Below are 15436 nucleotides of genomic sequence, written 5' to 3'. Positions count from 1 at the left end.
TCTGGGACAACATTAAAGGCACCAACGTTCGAATTATAGGGGTCCCAGAAGAAGAAGAGAAATGAAAGGGACTGAGAAAATATTTGAATACATTATAGTTGAAAACTTCCCTAATATGGGAAAGGAAATAGTCAATCAAGTCCAGGAAGCGCAGAGGCCTATACAGGATAAACCCAAGGAGAAACACGCCAAGACACATATTAATCAAACTATCAAAAATTAAATACAAAGAAAAAATATTAAAAGCAAGGGGGCTTCCCTGGTGGTGCAGTGGTTGGGAGTCCGCCTGCCGGTGCAGGGGACATGGGTTTGTGCCCCAGTCCGGGAGGATCCCACATGCCGCAGAGCGGCTGGGCCCGTGAGCCATGGCTGCTGGGCCTGCGCGTCCAGAGCCTGTGCTCCACAGTGGGAGGGGCCGCAGCAGTGAGAGGCCTGTGTACCACAAAAGAAAAAAGAGCAACAGGGGAAAAATAACATACAAGGAAATCCCCATGAGGTTAACAGCTGACTTTCCAGCAGAAAGTCTGCAAGCCAGAAGGGAGAGGCAGGACATATTAAAAGTGATGAAAGGAAAAAACCTACAACGCTTACTCCACCCAGCAAGGATTCATTCAGATTCAATGGAGAAATTAAAACCTTTACAGACAAGCAAAAGCTAAGAGAATTCAGCACCACCAAATCAGCTTTACAACAAATGCTAAAGGAACTTCTCTAGGCAGAAAACACAGACAAGGAAAAGACCTACAATAACTAACCCAAAGCAATTAAGAAAATGGTAATAGGAACATATATGTTGATAACTACCTTAAATGTAAATGGATTAAATGCTCTAACCAAAAGACATAGACTGGCTGAATGGGTACCAAAACAAGACCTGGTATATATGCTGTCTACAGGAGACCGACAAGAAAGAAATCATAAATTTCAGATCAGAAATAAATGAGAAAGAAATGAAACAGTAGGAAAGATCAATAAAACTAAAAGCTGGTTCTTTGAGAAGAGAAACAAAATTGATAAACCGTTAGCGAGAGTCATCAAGAAAAAAGCGGGAAGACTCAAATCAGTAGAATTAGAAATGAAAAAGGAGAAGTAACAACTGACACTGCAGAAATACAAAAGATCATGAGAGATTACTACAAGCAACTCTATGCCAATAAAATGGACAACCTGGAAGAAATGGACAAATTCTTAGAAATGCACAACCTGCCAAGACTGAATCAGAAAGAAATAGAAAACATGAACAGACCAATCACAAGCACTGAAATTGAAACTGTGATTAAAAATCTTCCCACAAACAAAAGCCCAGGACCAGATGGCTTCACAGGCGAATTCCATCAAACATTTAGAGATGAGCTAACACCTATCCTTCTCAAACTCTTCCAAAATATAGCAGAGGGATGAACACTCCCAAATTCCTTCTACGAGGCCACCATCACCTTGATACCAAAACCAGACAAGGATGTCACAAAGAAAGAAAACTACAGGCCAATATCACTGGGGAACATAGATGCAAAAGTCCTCCACAAAATACTAGCAAACAGAATCCAACAGCACATTAAAAGGACCATACACCATGACCAAGTGGGGTTTATTCCAGGAATGCAAGGATTCTTCAATATATGCAAATCAATTAATGTGATAAACCATATTAACAAATTGAAGGAGAAAAACCATATGGTCATCTCAATAGATGCAGAGAAAGCTTTTGACAAAATTCAACACCCATTTATGATAAAAACCCTGCAGAAAGTAGGCATAGAGGGAACTTTCCTCAACATAATAAAGGCCATATATGACAAACCCATAGCCCTCATCATCCTCAGTGGTGAAAAACTGAAAGCATTTACACTAAGATCAGGAAGAAGGCAAGGTTGGCCACTCTCACCACTCTTAATTCACCATAGTTTTGGAAGTTTTAGCCACAGCAATCAGAGAAGAAAAGGAAATAAAAGGAATCCAAATCGGAAAAGAAGAAGTAAAGCTGTCACTGTTTGCAGATGACATGATATTGTACATAGAGAATGCTAAAGATGCTAGCAGAAAACTACTAGAGCTAATCAATGAATTTTGTAAAGTTGCAGGATACAAAACTAATGCACAGGAATCTCTGACATTCCTATACACTAATGATGAAAAATCTGAAAGTAAAGTCAAGAAAACACTCCCGTTTACCATTGCAACAAAAAGAATAAAATACATAGGAATCAACCTACCTAAGGAGACAGAAGACCTGTATGCAGAAAATTATAAGACACTGATGAAAGAAATTAAAGATGATACAAATAGATGGAGAGATATACCATGTTCTTGGATTGGAAGAATCAGCATTGTGAAAATGACTCTACTACCCAAAGCAATCTACAAATTCAATGCAATCCCTATCAAACTACCACTGGCATTTTTTTACAGAACTAGAACGAAAACTTTCACAATTTGTATGGAAACACAAAAGACCCCGAATAGCCAAAACAATCTTGAGAACGAAAAACGGAGCTGGAGGAGTCAGGCTCCCTGACTTCAGACTATACTACAAAGCTACAGTAATCAAGACAGTATGGTACTGGCACATAAACAGAAAGATAGATCAATGGAACAGGTTAGAAAGCCCAGAGATAAACCCACACACATATGGTCACCTTATCTTTGATAAAGGAGCAGGAATGTACAGTGGAGAAAGGACAGCCTCTTCAATAAGTGGTGCTGGGAAAACTGAACAGGTACATGTAAAAGTATGAGATTAGAACACTCCCTAACACCATACACAAAAATAAGCTCAAAATGGATTAAAGACCTAAATGTAAGGCCAGAAACCATCAAACACTTAGAGGAAAACATAGGCTGAACACTCTATGACATAAATAACAGCAAGATCCTTTTTGACCCACCTCTTAGAGAAATGGAAATAAAAACAAAAGTAAAAAAGTGGGACCTAATGAAACTTCAAAGCTTTTGCACAGCAAAGGAAACCATAAACAAGACCAACAGACAACCCTCAGAATGGGAGAAAATATTTGCAAATGAAGCAACTGACAAAGGATTAATCTCCAAAATTTACAACCAGCTCATGCAGCTCAATATCAAGAAAACAAATAACCCAATCCAAAAATGGGGAGAAGACCTAAACAGACATTTCTCCAAAGAAGATATACAGACTGCCAGCAAACACATGAAAGAATGCTCAACATCATTAATGATTAGAGAAATGCAAATCAAAGCTACAATGAGATATCATCTCACACCAGTCAGAATGGCCATCATCAAAAAATCTAGAAACAATAAATGCTGGAGAGGGTGTGGAGAAAAGGGAGCACTCTTGCACTGCTGGTGGGAATGTGAATTGGTACAGCCACTATCGAGAACAGTATGGCGGTCCCTTTAAAAACTACAAATAGAACTACCATAGACCCAGCAATCCCACTACTGGGCATATCCCCTGAGAAAACCGTAATTCAAAAATAGTCATGTACCACCATGTTCATTGCAGCATTATTTACAATAGCCAGGACATGGAAGCAACCTCAGTGTCCATCAACAGATGAATGGATAAAGAAGATGTGACACATATATACAATGGAATATTACTCAGCCATAAAAATAAATGAAATTGAGTTATTTGTAGTGAGGTGGATAGACCTAGAGTCTGTCATACAGAGTCAAGTAAGTCAGAAAGAGAAAAGCAAATACCATATGCATACACATATATATGGAATCTAAAAAGAAAAAAAAAAAATTGGTCATGAAGAACCTAGGGGCCGGACGGGAATAAAGACACAGACCTACTAGAGAATGGACTTAAGGACACAGGGAGGGGGAAGGGAAAGCTGGGACAAAATGAGAGAGTGGCATATACATATATACACTACCAAATGTAAAACTGATAGCTAGTGGGCAGAAGCCGCATAGCACAAGGAGGTCAGCTTGGTGCTTTGGACCATCTAGAGGGGTGGGATAGGGAGGATGGGAGGGAGATGCAAAAGGGAAGAGATATGGGGATATATGTATATGTATAGCTGATTCACTTTATTATAAAGCAGAAACTAATACACCATTGTAAAGCAATTATAGTCCAATAAAGATGTTAAAAAAGTAAAATTAAGATATACAGTGTAAAAAACATCACATAGCTCATATATCTCTTTTTTTATTTACTTGCAAATTTATGGGAATTTGGTATAATATGAAATTTTCTTTCTGTGAATACTTGTAATTTTTTTCTGTTCCAGACAGAGAATTTTAAGAGGAGTTTGGTTAATTTAGACTCTAACAAAATAACTGTTACATTTAATTTTTTATTAATAAGTTTTAATGTTTTAAAGTTTTGGAAATAAATTGTTGTTTTGCTGAGTACTGTTATATTGCTTTGGTGTATTAGTTTGCTAGAGCTGCCATAACAAAATAACATAGACTGAGTAGCTTAAACAGCAGAAATTTATTTTTCCGTAGTTCTGGGAGCTAGAAGCCCAAGATCAAGGTGTTGGCAAGTTTGGTTTCTCTTGAGGCATGTCTCCTTGTCTTTCAGATGGCCCCCTTCTTGATGTGGCCTCACATGACTTTTTCTTTGTGTGCTCGCATCCTTTGTGTCTCTTTGTATGTCCAAATTCCCTCTTATAAGGGCTTTGATTTGATTTAACTACCTCTCTAAAGGCCCTGTCTCCAAATACAGCCGCATTCTGGAGTATTGGGGGTTAAGGTTTCAACATACGATTTTTGAGGGAATAAAACATACTGGTAATGCCTGAATAAACTATGCATTCTATAACATTGAGTCAGTAGTTTAAGATACCATGGATAAGTCCTATTCTAGGAAACTAAATATCTTTTAGGACACCTTGAAAACTGTAAATGTACTTCTATAAGGTGTCATTTTTAAAAAAATTAATTCATAAAACCAGGTACTCTATATTGTACATTCATTCATTGTTGACCCATTGTAATATTTTGTGAACCACCAAACTTGTGACTATTACTACAGCATAACATTTGCCCTATAAATCAGGTGTCCCCATCCCCCAGGCCGCAGATCACTATTGGTCTGCCACCGGGCCGCACAGCAGGAGGTGAGCAGAGGGCAAGGGAGTGAAGTTTCATCTGCCACTCCCCATCGCTTGCATTACCGCCTGAACTATACCCCCATCCACCCCGCCCTGGTCTGTGGAAAAATTGTCTTCTGTGAAACTGGTCCCTGCTGCCAAAAAGGTTGGGGACCGCTGCTGTAAATGACCTCCTACTCGCCCCCCCCTTTTTTTTTTTGCCTTGGCTAGGACGAAAGAACTGCTTTTAAGTTTCATGCATTAACATGTAATGAACTTGTTCTCATTATAGCTCCAAGCGACCATCTGATTTGCCATTCCATTTAATAATTTATCAGAATCTTCCAGTTTAGGGATGAAAATTATCCTATACCTTTTCATTTCCTCTTTTCTTCAATCTCTGCACCAGGAATGAGTTTTCTTTACAGAAGCATTGTTGTTGTTTTTAAACAAAGAATGGTTTTAGAAAGTTTGTTGCACTTCTGAATGTGTATCACAAAGGAAAAGCAATGAGGCTGCTCATTCAAGTTTTAGATACTAGGTATTGCTGGCCAAGCACAAGTCTTCGCTCAGTGACTTTGCTCTTCCACTTTGTTAGCAGCTAGTATGGTTAAAATCTGTGCTTCGTCAAGGCACAGTAGATTCGTACATATCTGGACTTTTGAAGGTGGAGTCTGTAAATGCTAGATTTCAAGTATGTACACTTAGTTTTTTTTGTTTGTGGCTTTACAAAGATAAGATCCATACTTGATAGCTTTTAATTTTTTTTTTTCTTAGTTATCTATGAGTTTATTTTTCATGCAGTTTCATGTAGGAGAATATGTGTTATACTGTTTGTATATAGAGAGTTATGATATAGCTGTAATCTATATTTTGAAATATGCTTTTTCTTCCTTTAATAATTAGCTATTACAGTGATTAACTGATTTGAAGTCATCTATATAAAATATTTCTTTGAGTTTTTTTTACCAAACCAGGAACTCATAACTTTGATTATTAAAAATTTACTGGCTAATACTTTATTCACAAGTTAAAGCGTTGTTAAACAAGATATTTTTTTATGTTTATTATTAATTTTAATAATATTAAAGACACATAATTTACAAATAATAATAGAGTATTCAGTACTGTATCATAAGTTCTTTTTAGCCAATTGAATAGCAAAATATTTTTAAAAACCTTTTGTTATGAAAATTTTGAACAATCTTAAAATCAGAGAGAGTATAAAATGAAACTCCATGTGGATATCACCCATCTTCATCAGCAATCCATGTTTGTCATTCTTAGAAAATAACTTCTTTATAATAAATAACATTCGAACTGTGGTTTGGACATATTTGGACAGTATTTTATATTTTCTGGTTTTGGCTTAATATATTGCAGAATCTGTTCTAGATGCTTTTGATATGTAGAGAAATTGTCAGTTGGAAAATACTTTTCTGTTTTTGAAAAAAAAATTAAGATTACTGAATGTATTTTGTTTTCTAGTTTGAAAATCTGTCAAGCATATTAAAGCTTCCCGGTAAAAAGACTTTTAATAATATGGATAGAGATTTTTTAGAAAAGAGAAAAAAGGATCTAAATGCATATTTGCAGGTAAGTTCATTATTATTACCCATAGATTTTCATTTCATTGTAGCATAGAAATATAGCTGATTTCTTTATTAGAGAATGTTTGTACTATAATAGTGGGATAGCAGCCACTTTTTTTTTTTTTTTTTTAAGCAGCCACTTTTGAGGTGCTGAGATGTGACATGCAATCTGCTCAGTAATTTATAAATATTATTTCTCTGTTTATTAACTTAGAAGTTTTCTGGACACTCAGTGCTAGGAATTTTGCTTCTTCAGGTTTGGATGAATATACACACACACCGGCAGGCACACATCCATTCTACACTACTGTAAAGTCTAGGAAGTCTAGGTATTTTACAGCAGACAGTTAAATGTTCCCAGTTCAGTAAATAGTTGCTCTTCATGATGTATCCAAAGCTAGTAGATATTTTTTCTTTTCCATATGGCTTATTACATGGTATTAAATATAGTCCCTTGTATAGATTTTTATTCTCAGATAAAGTGAATAGCTGCCTGCCATGGTCCAGAATGATTCTAAAGCTTCTAAAATTACAGGGTAATTCAAGAGAGGAATAGGTCCAAGGGACTTTTCAGAAGTGTAGCATGCTAAGCATGTAGATTTCTCTTCTGGAATAATGGGATAATAAAACGTGTCTCATAGGTTATGTACTGCATAAGCCATTGGGACTATCAGAAATAACTTTGTTTTAGACCTGGGTACCCAAATGCCAGATTTTAATAGTATCACTTTATGGTTTTTTATAGTAATGAATGATTTATAAACTTTTTTCATCTATTAGCTCCCCACTTCTCTCTTTAGAACAGGGGTCAGCAAATTCCAGCCAGCAGACCATATCCAGCCTGCCACCTGTTTTATTAAGAGTTTATTTTATTATTAGAACACAGCCACCCATTTAGTTTACTGCTGTCTATGACTGCTTTTACACTACTACAGCAGAGTTGAGTAGTTGCAACAGACTCCATGCATCACAAAACCTAAAATAATTATTATATGAACCTTTACAGGAAAAATTTGCCGACCATGTCTTAGTATTATATTTAGTGAAACTTAGCTAGTACTGTACTTGATATTTTGTTTGGAAGGTTTCTCTCTCTTAAACATTTATAGGTTTAATTGGGTTTGTTTATAACCGTAATTGTAATTCCATGGCATTATAATTTACTGAAAGGGTAGGAAAAACGTATACATCTGCTATTATCCACCTTTGTCTTCTGGCTTAAGGCTAAATATCTGAAATCATTTATATGACTCTTGTCAAACATTTTGATTTTTTAAAATGTATTAACTTGAGTTGCATTAAAATCTATATCAGTTATTTATAAAATTTAGAACATAAGCACGTTTCTTCCAAATCTGGGGCCATAAATGTGTATTTTAATTGTGGCTATACTGTCTACTTCTTAGGTAATGATCTCAATATGTCAAAACATCTTTAATTGAAGAGATTAAGGTAGAATGTTAGACTGTATCATTAACAGTGTAAAAGCAATACTTTGTTTTAGGCCTTCTAATACTTAAAAAAATTTGTTTGAGTTATTTTATGTACTTTCTATTAATGTTAACTTTAAAATTAGAATGTGAAAAACATAACAGTTTACTGATGTGGGTCTTCTTAGTATAAGCTATAAAACCTGAAAATGGAATAGTAAATAACATTTGGGGGAATTCCCTGGCCATCTAGTGGTTACGACTCCGTGATTCCACTGCAGGGGGTGTGGGTTCGATTCCTAGTTAGGGAACTAAGATCCCACATGCCGCGTGGCACAGCCAAAATCAATAGATAGATAGGCAGGTAGATAGAAAAATGTGTTAAAACTTTTTAAAAAAAATAACATTTTTACTATACATTCTTAACTTTCTAGCAGATGAAATTATAAATAATAGTTAATTTTCAGTACCCTATCAATATAAGATACCTCTTTTCTTTTCCTGTTAGTTACTGTTAACTCCTGAAATGATGAAAGCATCCCCGGCTTTGGCTCACTATGTGTATGATTTCCTTGAGAACAAAGCCTACAGTAAAGGGAAAGGGGATTTTGCTCGTAAGGTAAGCAGACCATTGCATTGGTTTTCTTTATAGGTCTGTTTTCATACTTTGTTTTTAATAAAAGAAGATAAATTTGTATTTGTGTGTATGTTTTAAAACTAGAAAACTTTATTAAATGCAGCTTGGCATGTTTATCTTCTATGCTTTATTAAGCCTACTATAGAAGTATATCTAATAAATATAAACTCCTGTCTTTACATATTGATTAAAAAGTAGCAAAAGCTTGCAAGAAAAAAAAGCTTTTGAAATGATACAGTAAGGAGAGTTGGCCTAAGACAGGTCACAAGCTTTCGTTAGCTTGAGTAGGAGCTACTTCTTATTGGGAGGAAATGTCTTTTATTTGGAGTAAGGATAAGAAAAATGTTAAATAGGATATGTTCCTGAAAGTATTTGTGCCTTTTGAGTGAAATATGTATTGTTTAAAATTCTGCGGACACAAGACCTATTAAGATGCTAGCTTGAGGCAATAAATGATTTACTGCTCAAATTGGGCAAGATAGCCCAATTTCTGTTCTGCCACTTATTAGCTGTGTCCTGCAAAATGTTACTTAACCTTCTGGGCTTTTAATTTTCTAAAGATTGAAGGTGTTAATCCTCAGTGTAGAGCATGTATGGATCAAATGAGATAATCTATGTATTACAGTGCCTGTCTGAATAAATGTTGGCTCTTAGAAGTAGTAACAGTAGTAGCAGGAGCTGTAGCAGCAGTTGGGAAAGCTGGAAGTGGGAATTCTGTGGATTATTTTTGCAACTTCTTAAAAGTCTGAAATTATTTCAAAATGAAAATTAAAAGTAAAAGACTTCCCCACCACTCGTTCTTCTGAAAAGGCTAACTTGCTTAAAAAAGATTAAGGAATTGGTACAAAATAAGATTAACAACTGTAAGCATAAGAACTTCATGTGATTTCTCAAGGATACTACGGTTTAACATCCAAGTGAATGTTAACATTTCTAAGTGGAATGTTTTATTTTAATAAGAAATTCCAGGTTATGTACCTTATAATGGTAGGAAAAAAATATGGTGGCATTATCTTTGTATTTCGTGATTGAAGTGATTGAGTTTAAATTCCAGCTCTAAATGGCTTTATTGTCAATAGAGATGCATTTCAGTATTCCATCTTTTTTATGTTTACCTTATCTTCTCTCAAGGTTGTATCAATTTTAAGATAAACTAATAAATTGATAAGAGCTTTTTGAGATAAAAGAAGCATTATATTAAATGTAGACAATGTCTTTTTTACCATCCAGCAGTTGTGCATGTGTATATGTAATGGGTAGGCCAAAAAGTTCATTTGTTTTTTCCGTAAGATGGCTCTAGTAGTGCTTAGTTGTCTTTAACTTCATTCAAAACAACTTTGTTAGATTGTATTGTGACAACTGTCATATCAGCGTGCATTAAAAAAAAAACATCAAAATTGGTAAATTTTTGTGTAGCCATTTTAATACTAAAGATGGAAGAAAAATAGCAGCACTTTTTGCATATTATGCTTTATTATTTCAAGAAAGGTAAAAACACAACTGAAACGCAAATAAAGATTTGTGCAGTGTATGGAGAAAGTGCTGTGCCTAAATGGGTCAAAAGTGGTTTGCGAAGTTTTGTTCTGGAGATTTGTCGCTGGACGATGCTCCACAGTCGGGTCTGTTAGAGCAATTGAAGTTGATAGCTATCAAATTGAGACATTAATTGAGAGCAGTCGACGTTGTACCATGTGGGAGATAGCTGACACACTCAGAGTATCTAAATCAAGCACTGAAAATCATTTGCACCAGCTTGGTTATGTTAACTGCTTTGATGTTTGGGTTCCACATAAGTTGAGAGAAAGAAACCCTCTTGACCATATTTCCATGTGTGATTCTCTACTTGAACACAACGAAAATGTTCCGGTTTTAAAACAAATTGTGATGGGCAATGAAAAGTGGATACTGTACAATAATGTGGAACAGAACAGATCGTGGGGCAAGCGAAATGAACCACCACCAATCAACTAAAGGCCGGTTTTCATCCAAAGAAGGTGAAGTTGTGTATATGGAGGGATTGGAAGGGAGTCCTCTATTAGGACCTCCTTCCAGAAAACCAAACGATTAATTCCAACAAGTACTGCTCCCAGTTAGACCACCTGAAAGCAACATTTGGCAAAAAGCATCCAGAATTAGTCAACAGGAAATGCATAATCTTCCATGAGGATAATGCAAGACCGCATGTTTCTTTGATGACCAGGCAAAAACTGTTACGGCTTGGCTGGGAAATTCTGATTCATCTGCCCCTTCAGCTTTCCATTTATTTAGATCATTACAAAATTCTCTTAATGGAAAAAATTTCAATTCCCTGGAAGACTGTAAAAGTCACCTGGAACAGTTCTTTGCTCAAAAAGATAAAAAGTTTTGGGAGGATGGAATTATGAAGTTGCCTGAAAAATGGCAAAAGGTAGTGGAACAAAAGGATAATAAGTACGTTGTTCAATAAAGTTCTTGGTGAAAATGAAAAATACGGCTTTTATTTTTACTTAGAAACTGAAGGAACTTTTTGGCCAACCCAATATATATATATATATATACACACACACACATATACACATTAGAGTCTAAAAATTGAGTCTAAAAATCCTTCTCAATCATTTCTGGAAATCCACAGTAACATACATTTTTCATAAATCATATTGGTAATTACCAAGTTCACCTTGACCTCTTTTAGATTGTCAGAATAATTTTCATGCATATCAAGAATTAGGAGTTTTCAGCTACATTTCCTTTTTGGCTAAATTGTAGTTTAATATTTTCCTTAATTATATTTCATTGGAAATGAAATAGCTGTTAGAGAAAATCACCTGTAAACATTTTATTAGTAGCTACTCAGGTTGAGAAATAATACTTTATAACACATTAACTTGGCCACACAATTTGTCTAGCTTTGCAAAATTTATGGGCCAATTCCTAGAAGAAGTAATTGACAAGCAGTCTTCCTCCATGTACACAGTATCTTTCTATCCAGTTTTGTATCATGGTGTGATGGCAGTTTTAAGCTATAGATAGGGACCTAAATTTAAGTTAAAATTCCTTTGTTCGTGTTTTTACCAATACAGATAACTCAACTGAGGTGATAATTGAATGAATAGACAACATCTATGTATGTCAGGCTAAGTGTACACTTTTGCTGGCAATCCATAATTTACACCTGCTTGGTAATTTTGCAATTTTCTTTCTTTTTTTTTTGCTTTAAACATCTAAGACAAATCCTGATTCTGGAAACATCATATTGTGATGGGCTGCTTTTATGCTTCTAAATTCTGCTGCTTTCAGGGTTGAGCGTCATAATCACGTATGGAGGGTTTTCCACGCCCCTTGGTTCCCCCACTCCCCACCCCCAACACAGATGATTAAGCTTTGTCCTCAGGAATTGGAGGGAAAAAACATGGAAGAAAGAAAAGGAAAGAAAAAAATGGATTCTGTAGGTCTGGGACTGGTGCACAGGCAACTCTTTTCAGTTATCTAATTCATGATATAGATTTAAGTTCTCTTATTTTGAAAGAGTGTCAGTGGTAGTTAGCCCTGTGCCTAGATAGGATTTGAGGTTGTATTCATTTAACCAATTTAAGGTTATGTTAGTTGAACCCATGTTTCTACTGCGAAGTGTAAGATACATAAAATTCTAAAATATTTTTGACGGTGTTCAGTTTTTAATGTAGGTTAAGATTAAAGTGAAATTCTTGCCATTTATGCTTCTGAAATTCTACGTCATACAAAATGTATATTTTAAGTGTGGTATTCTCATGTTTACCTCTCTTAAAAATTCTACTTGTGTTCTTATGACTTAGAGTTATTACAGTTAAAAAAAACACTTGGCAGTAATGTCAGTGTTGGAAATAATGTCCTGATTGATTTGAACACACTGTTCTGGTTAACTCAGAACTACTGTATATAGAATTAGAATTACACACACACATATATATAATTTTACACCCAAATATATATATATAATTGTGCACATAAGTGTGTGCACACACAAGAGAGTTAACTTCATCTTTTTTACCCTTTGTAATCTCTGTATCTCTCTTCACCAGTGGTAGTGGTTTTCAAGCCCTTCTTCTTCCTTTCTGTCCTTTGGTTCTTCTTTAAATTTGTTGTACTGTGATAGTGTCCCTCCTAAAGGTTGTATATTCCAGCAAGCATATCTATAAGACTGTTGGCTCTGCTTAACCCAAGGAATTAATAAAACTTTTACAGTTATCTTGAAGTAAACTCTTTGTTGTTATTGTTTATTACAGTACCTATTTCACCTTTTCTAATTTTTCTTGTTGGAAACCATGAAAGCATATTAAAGAATTTTATCTTCTTGATATCATCTGTTAACATTGTGTTCCTTAAGCAGTGGGGTTCCATTTTTTTGCTCTTAATGCTTTTATTTTTTTTTCTTTTTGCATACAACATAACTCATTTCTGTGGTAGTTTTTATGAGATTCAGTACTTTCTGGAAAATAGTCTTACAGTTTTGTTTGACTTTGGTTATTGTGTCCCCTTTTTCTTTTCCCCCCTCCCTCCCTCCCTTCCTTTTTCTCTCTTTCTTTCATTTGTTTTGTTTGTTTTAGTCTGTTAAAAATCTCAGAGAGATCCATATGCATCTACTTTGGTTTCTTTAGATGGCTCTCTTAATTGAAATTATCTGACACTTGTATAGTCAGAAGGTCAATTTTATTTTATTTATTTTTTAGCATCTTTATTGGAGTATACCTGCTTTACAATGGTGTGTTAGTTTCTGCTTTATAACAAAGTGAATCAGCTATACATATACATATTTTCCCATATCTCTTCCCTCTTGCGTCTCCCTCCATCCCACCCTCCCTATCCCACCCCTCTAGGTGGTCACAAAGCACCAAGCTGATCTCCCTGTGCTATGCGGCTGCTTCCCACTAACTATCTATTTTACGTTTGGTAGTGTATATATGTCCATGCCATGATCTCACTTTGTCGCAGCTTACCCTTCCCCCTCCCCGTATCCTCAAGTCCATTCTCTAGTAGGTCTGTGTCTTTATTCCTGTCTTGCCCTAGGTTCTTCATGACCTATTTTTTTCTTTCTTTCTTAGATTCTATATATATGTGTTAGCATACGGTATTTGTTTTTCTCTTTCTGACTTACTTCACTCTGTATGACAGACTCTAGGTTTATCCTCCTCACTACAAATAACTCAATTTCATTTCTTTTTATGGCTGAGTAATATTCCATTCTGTATATGTGCTACATGTTCTTTATCCATTCATCTGTTGATGGACACTTAGGTTGCTTCCATGTCCTGGCTTTTGTAAATAGAGCTGCAGTGAAAATTTTGGTACATGACTCTTTTTGAATTATGGTTTTCTCAGGGTATATGCCCAGTAGTGGGATTGCTGGGTTGTACGGTAGTTCTGTTGTTAGTCTTTTAAGGAACCTCCATAATGCTCTCCATAGTGGCTGTATCAATTTACATTCCCACCAGTAGTGCAAGAGGGTTCCCTTTTCTCCACACCCTCTCCAGCATTTATTTTTTGTAGAATTTTTGATGATGGCCATTCTGGCCAGTGTGAGTTGATATCTCATTGTAGTTTTGATTTGCATTTCTCTAATCATTAATGATGTTGAGCATTCTCTCATGTGTTTGTTGGCAATCTGTATATCTTCTTTGGGGAAATGTCTGTTTAGGTCCTCTGCCCAGTTTTGGATTGGGTTATTTGTTTTTTTGATATTGAGCTGCATGAGCTGCTTGTAAATTTTGGAGATTAATCCTTTGTCAGTTGCTTCATTTGCAAATATTTTCTCCCATTCTGAGGGTTGTCTTTTCGTCTTTATGGTTTCCTTTGCTGTGCAAAAGCTTTTAAATTTCATGAGGTCCCATTTGTTTATTTTTGTTTTTATTTCCATTTCTCTAAGAGGTGGGTCAAAAAGGATCTTGCTGTGATTTATGTCATAGAGTGTTCTGCCTATGTTTTCCTCTAAGAGTTTGATGGTTTCTGGCCTTACATTTAGGTCTTTAATCCATTTTGAGCTTATTTTTGTGTATGGTGTTAGGGAGTGTTCTAATTTCATACTTTTACATGTACCTGTTCAGTTTTCCCAGCACCACTTACTGAAGAGGCTGTGTTTTCTCCACTGTATATTCTTGCCTACTTTATCAAAGATAAGGTGACCATATGTGTGTGGGTTTATCTCTGGGCTTTCTATCCTATTCCATTGATCTATATTTCTGGTTTTTTTGTGCCAGTACCATACTGTCTTGATTACTGTAGCTTTGTAGTATAGTCTGAAGTCCAGGAGCCTGATTCCTCCAGCTCCATTTTTTGTTCTCAAGATTGCTTTGGCTATTCGGAGTCTTTTGTGTTTCCATACAAATTGTGAAATTTTTTGTTCTAGTTCTGAGGAAAATGCCAATGGTAGTTTGATAGGGATTGTGTTGAATCTGTAGATTGCTTTGGGCAGTAGAGTCATATTCACAGTGTTGATTCTTGTAATCCAAGAACATGGTGTATCTCTCCATCTATTTCTATCATCTTTAATTACTTTCATCAGTGTCGTATAATTTTGTGCATACAAGTCTTTTTTCTCCTTAGGTAGTTTACCTCTAGGTATTTTATTCTGTTTGTGGCAATGGTAAATGGGAGTGTTTTCTTAATTTCACTTTCAGATTTTTCATCATTAGTGTATAGGAATACAAGAGATATCTGTGCATTAGTTTTGTATCCTGCTACTTCACCAGATTCATTGATTAGCTCTAGTAGTTTTCTGTTAGCATCTTCAGG

The 15436-nt window shown here is 35.5% G+C and overlaps 1 protein-coding gene across 5 annotated transcripts in view; it reads left to right on the top strand.

The window, feature by feature from the left end:
• The window catches only part of SNX13 (sorting nexin 13), a 141842-nt gene that overhangs the window by 102105 nt on the left and 24301 nt on the right, over positions 1–15436 (top strand). For all 5 annotated transcript variants that reach the window (XM_032642868.1, XM_032642866.1, XM_032642865.1 and 2 more), the window contains 2 exons: positions 6519–6626; positions 8561–8671. In XM_032642868.1, coding sequence (XP_032498759.1) covers positions 6519–6626; positions 8561–8671 — 219 coding nt within the window. The remainder of the gene's footprint in view (positions 1–6518; positions 6627–8560; positions 8672–15436) is intronic.

The sequence above is a fragment of the Phocoena sinus genome, chromosome 9, assembly GCF_008692025.1.
Source record: "Phocoena sinus isolate mPhoSin1 chromosome 9, mPhoSin1.pri, whole genome shotgun sequence".
Classification (NCBI taxonomy): Eukaryota; Metazoa; Chordata; class Mammalia; order Artiodactyla; family Phocoenidae; genus Phocoena; species Phocoena sinus.
This window is presented reverse-complemented; position numbering and strand designations above follow the sequence as displayed.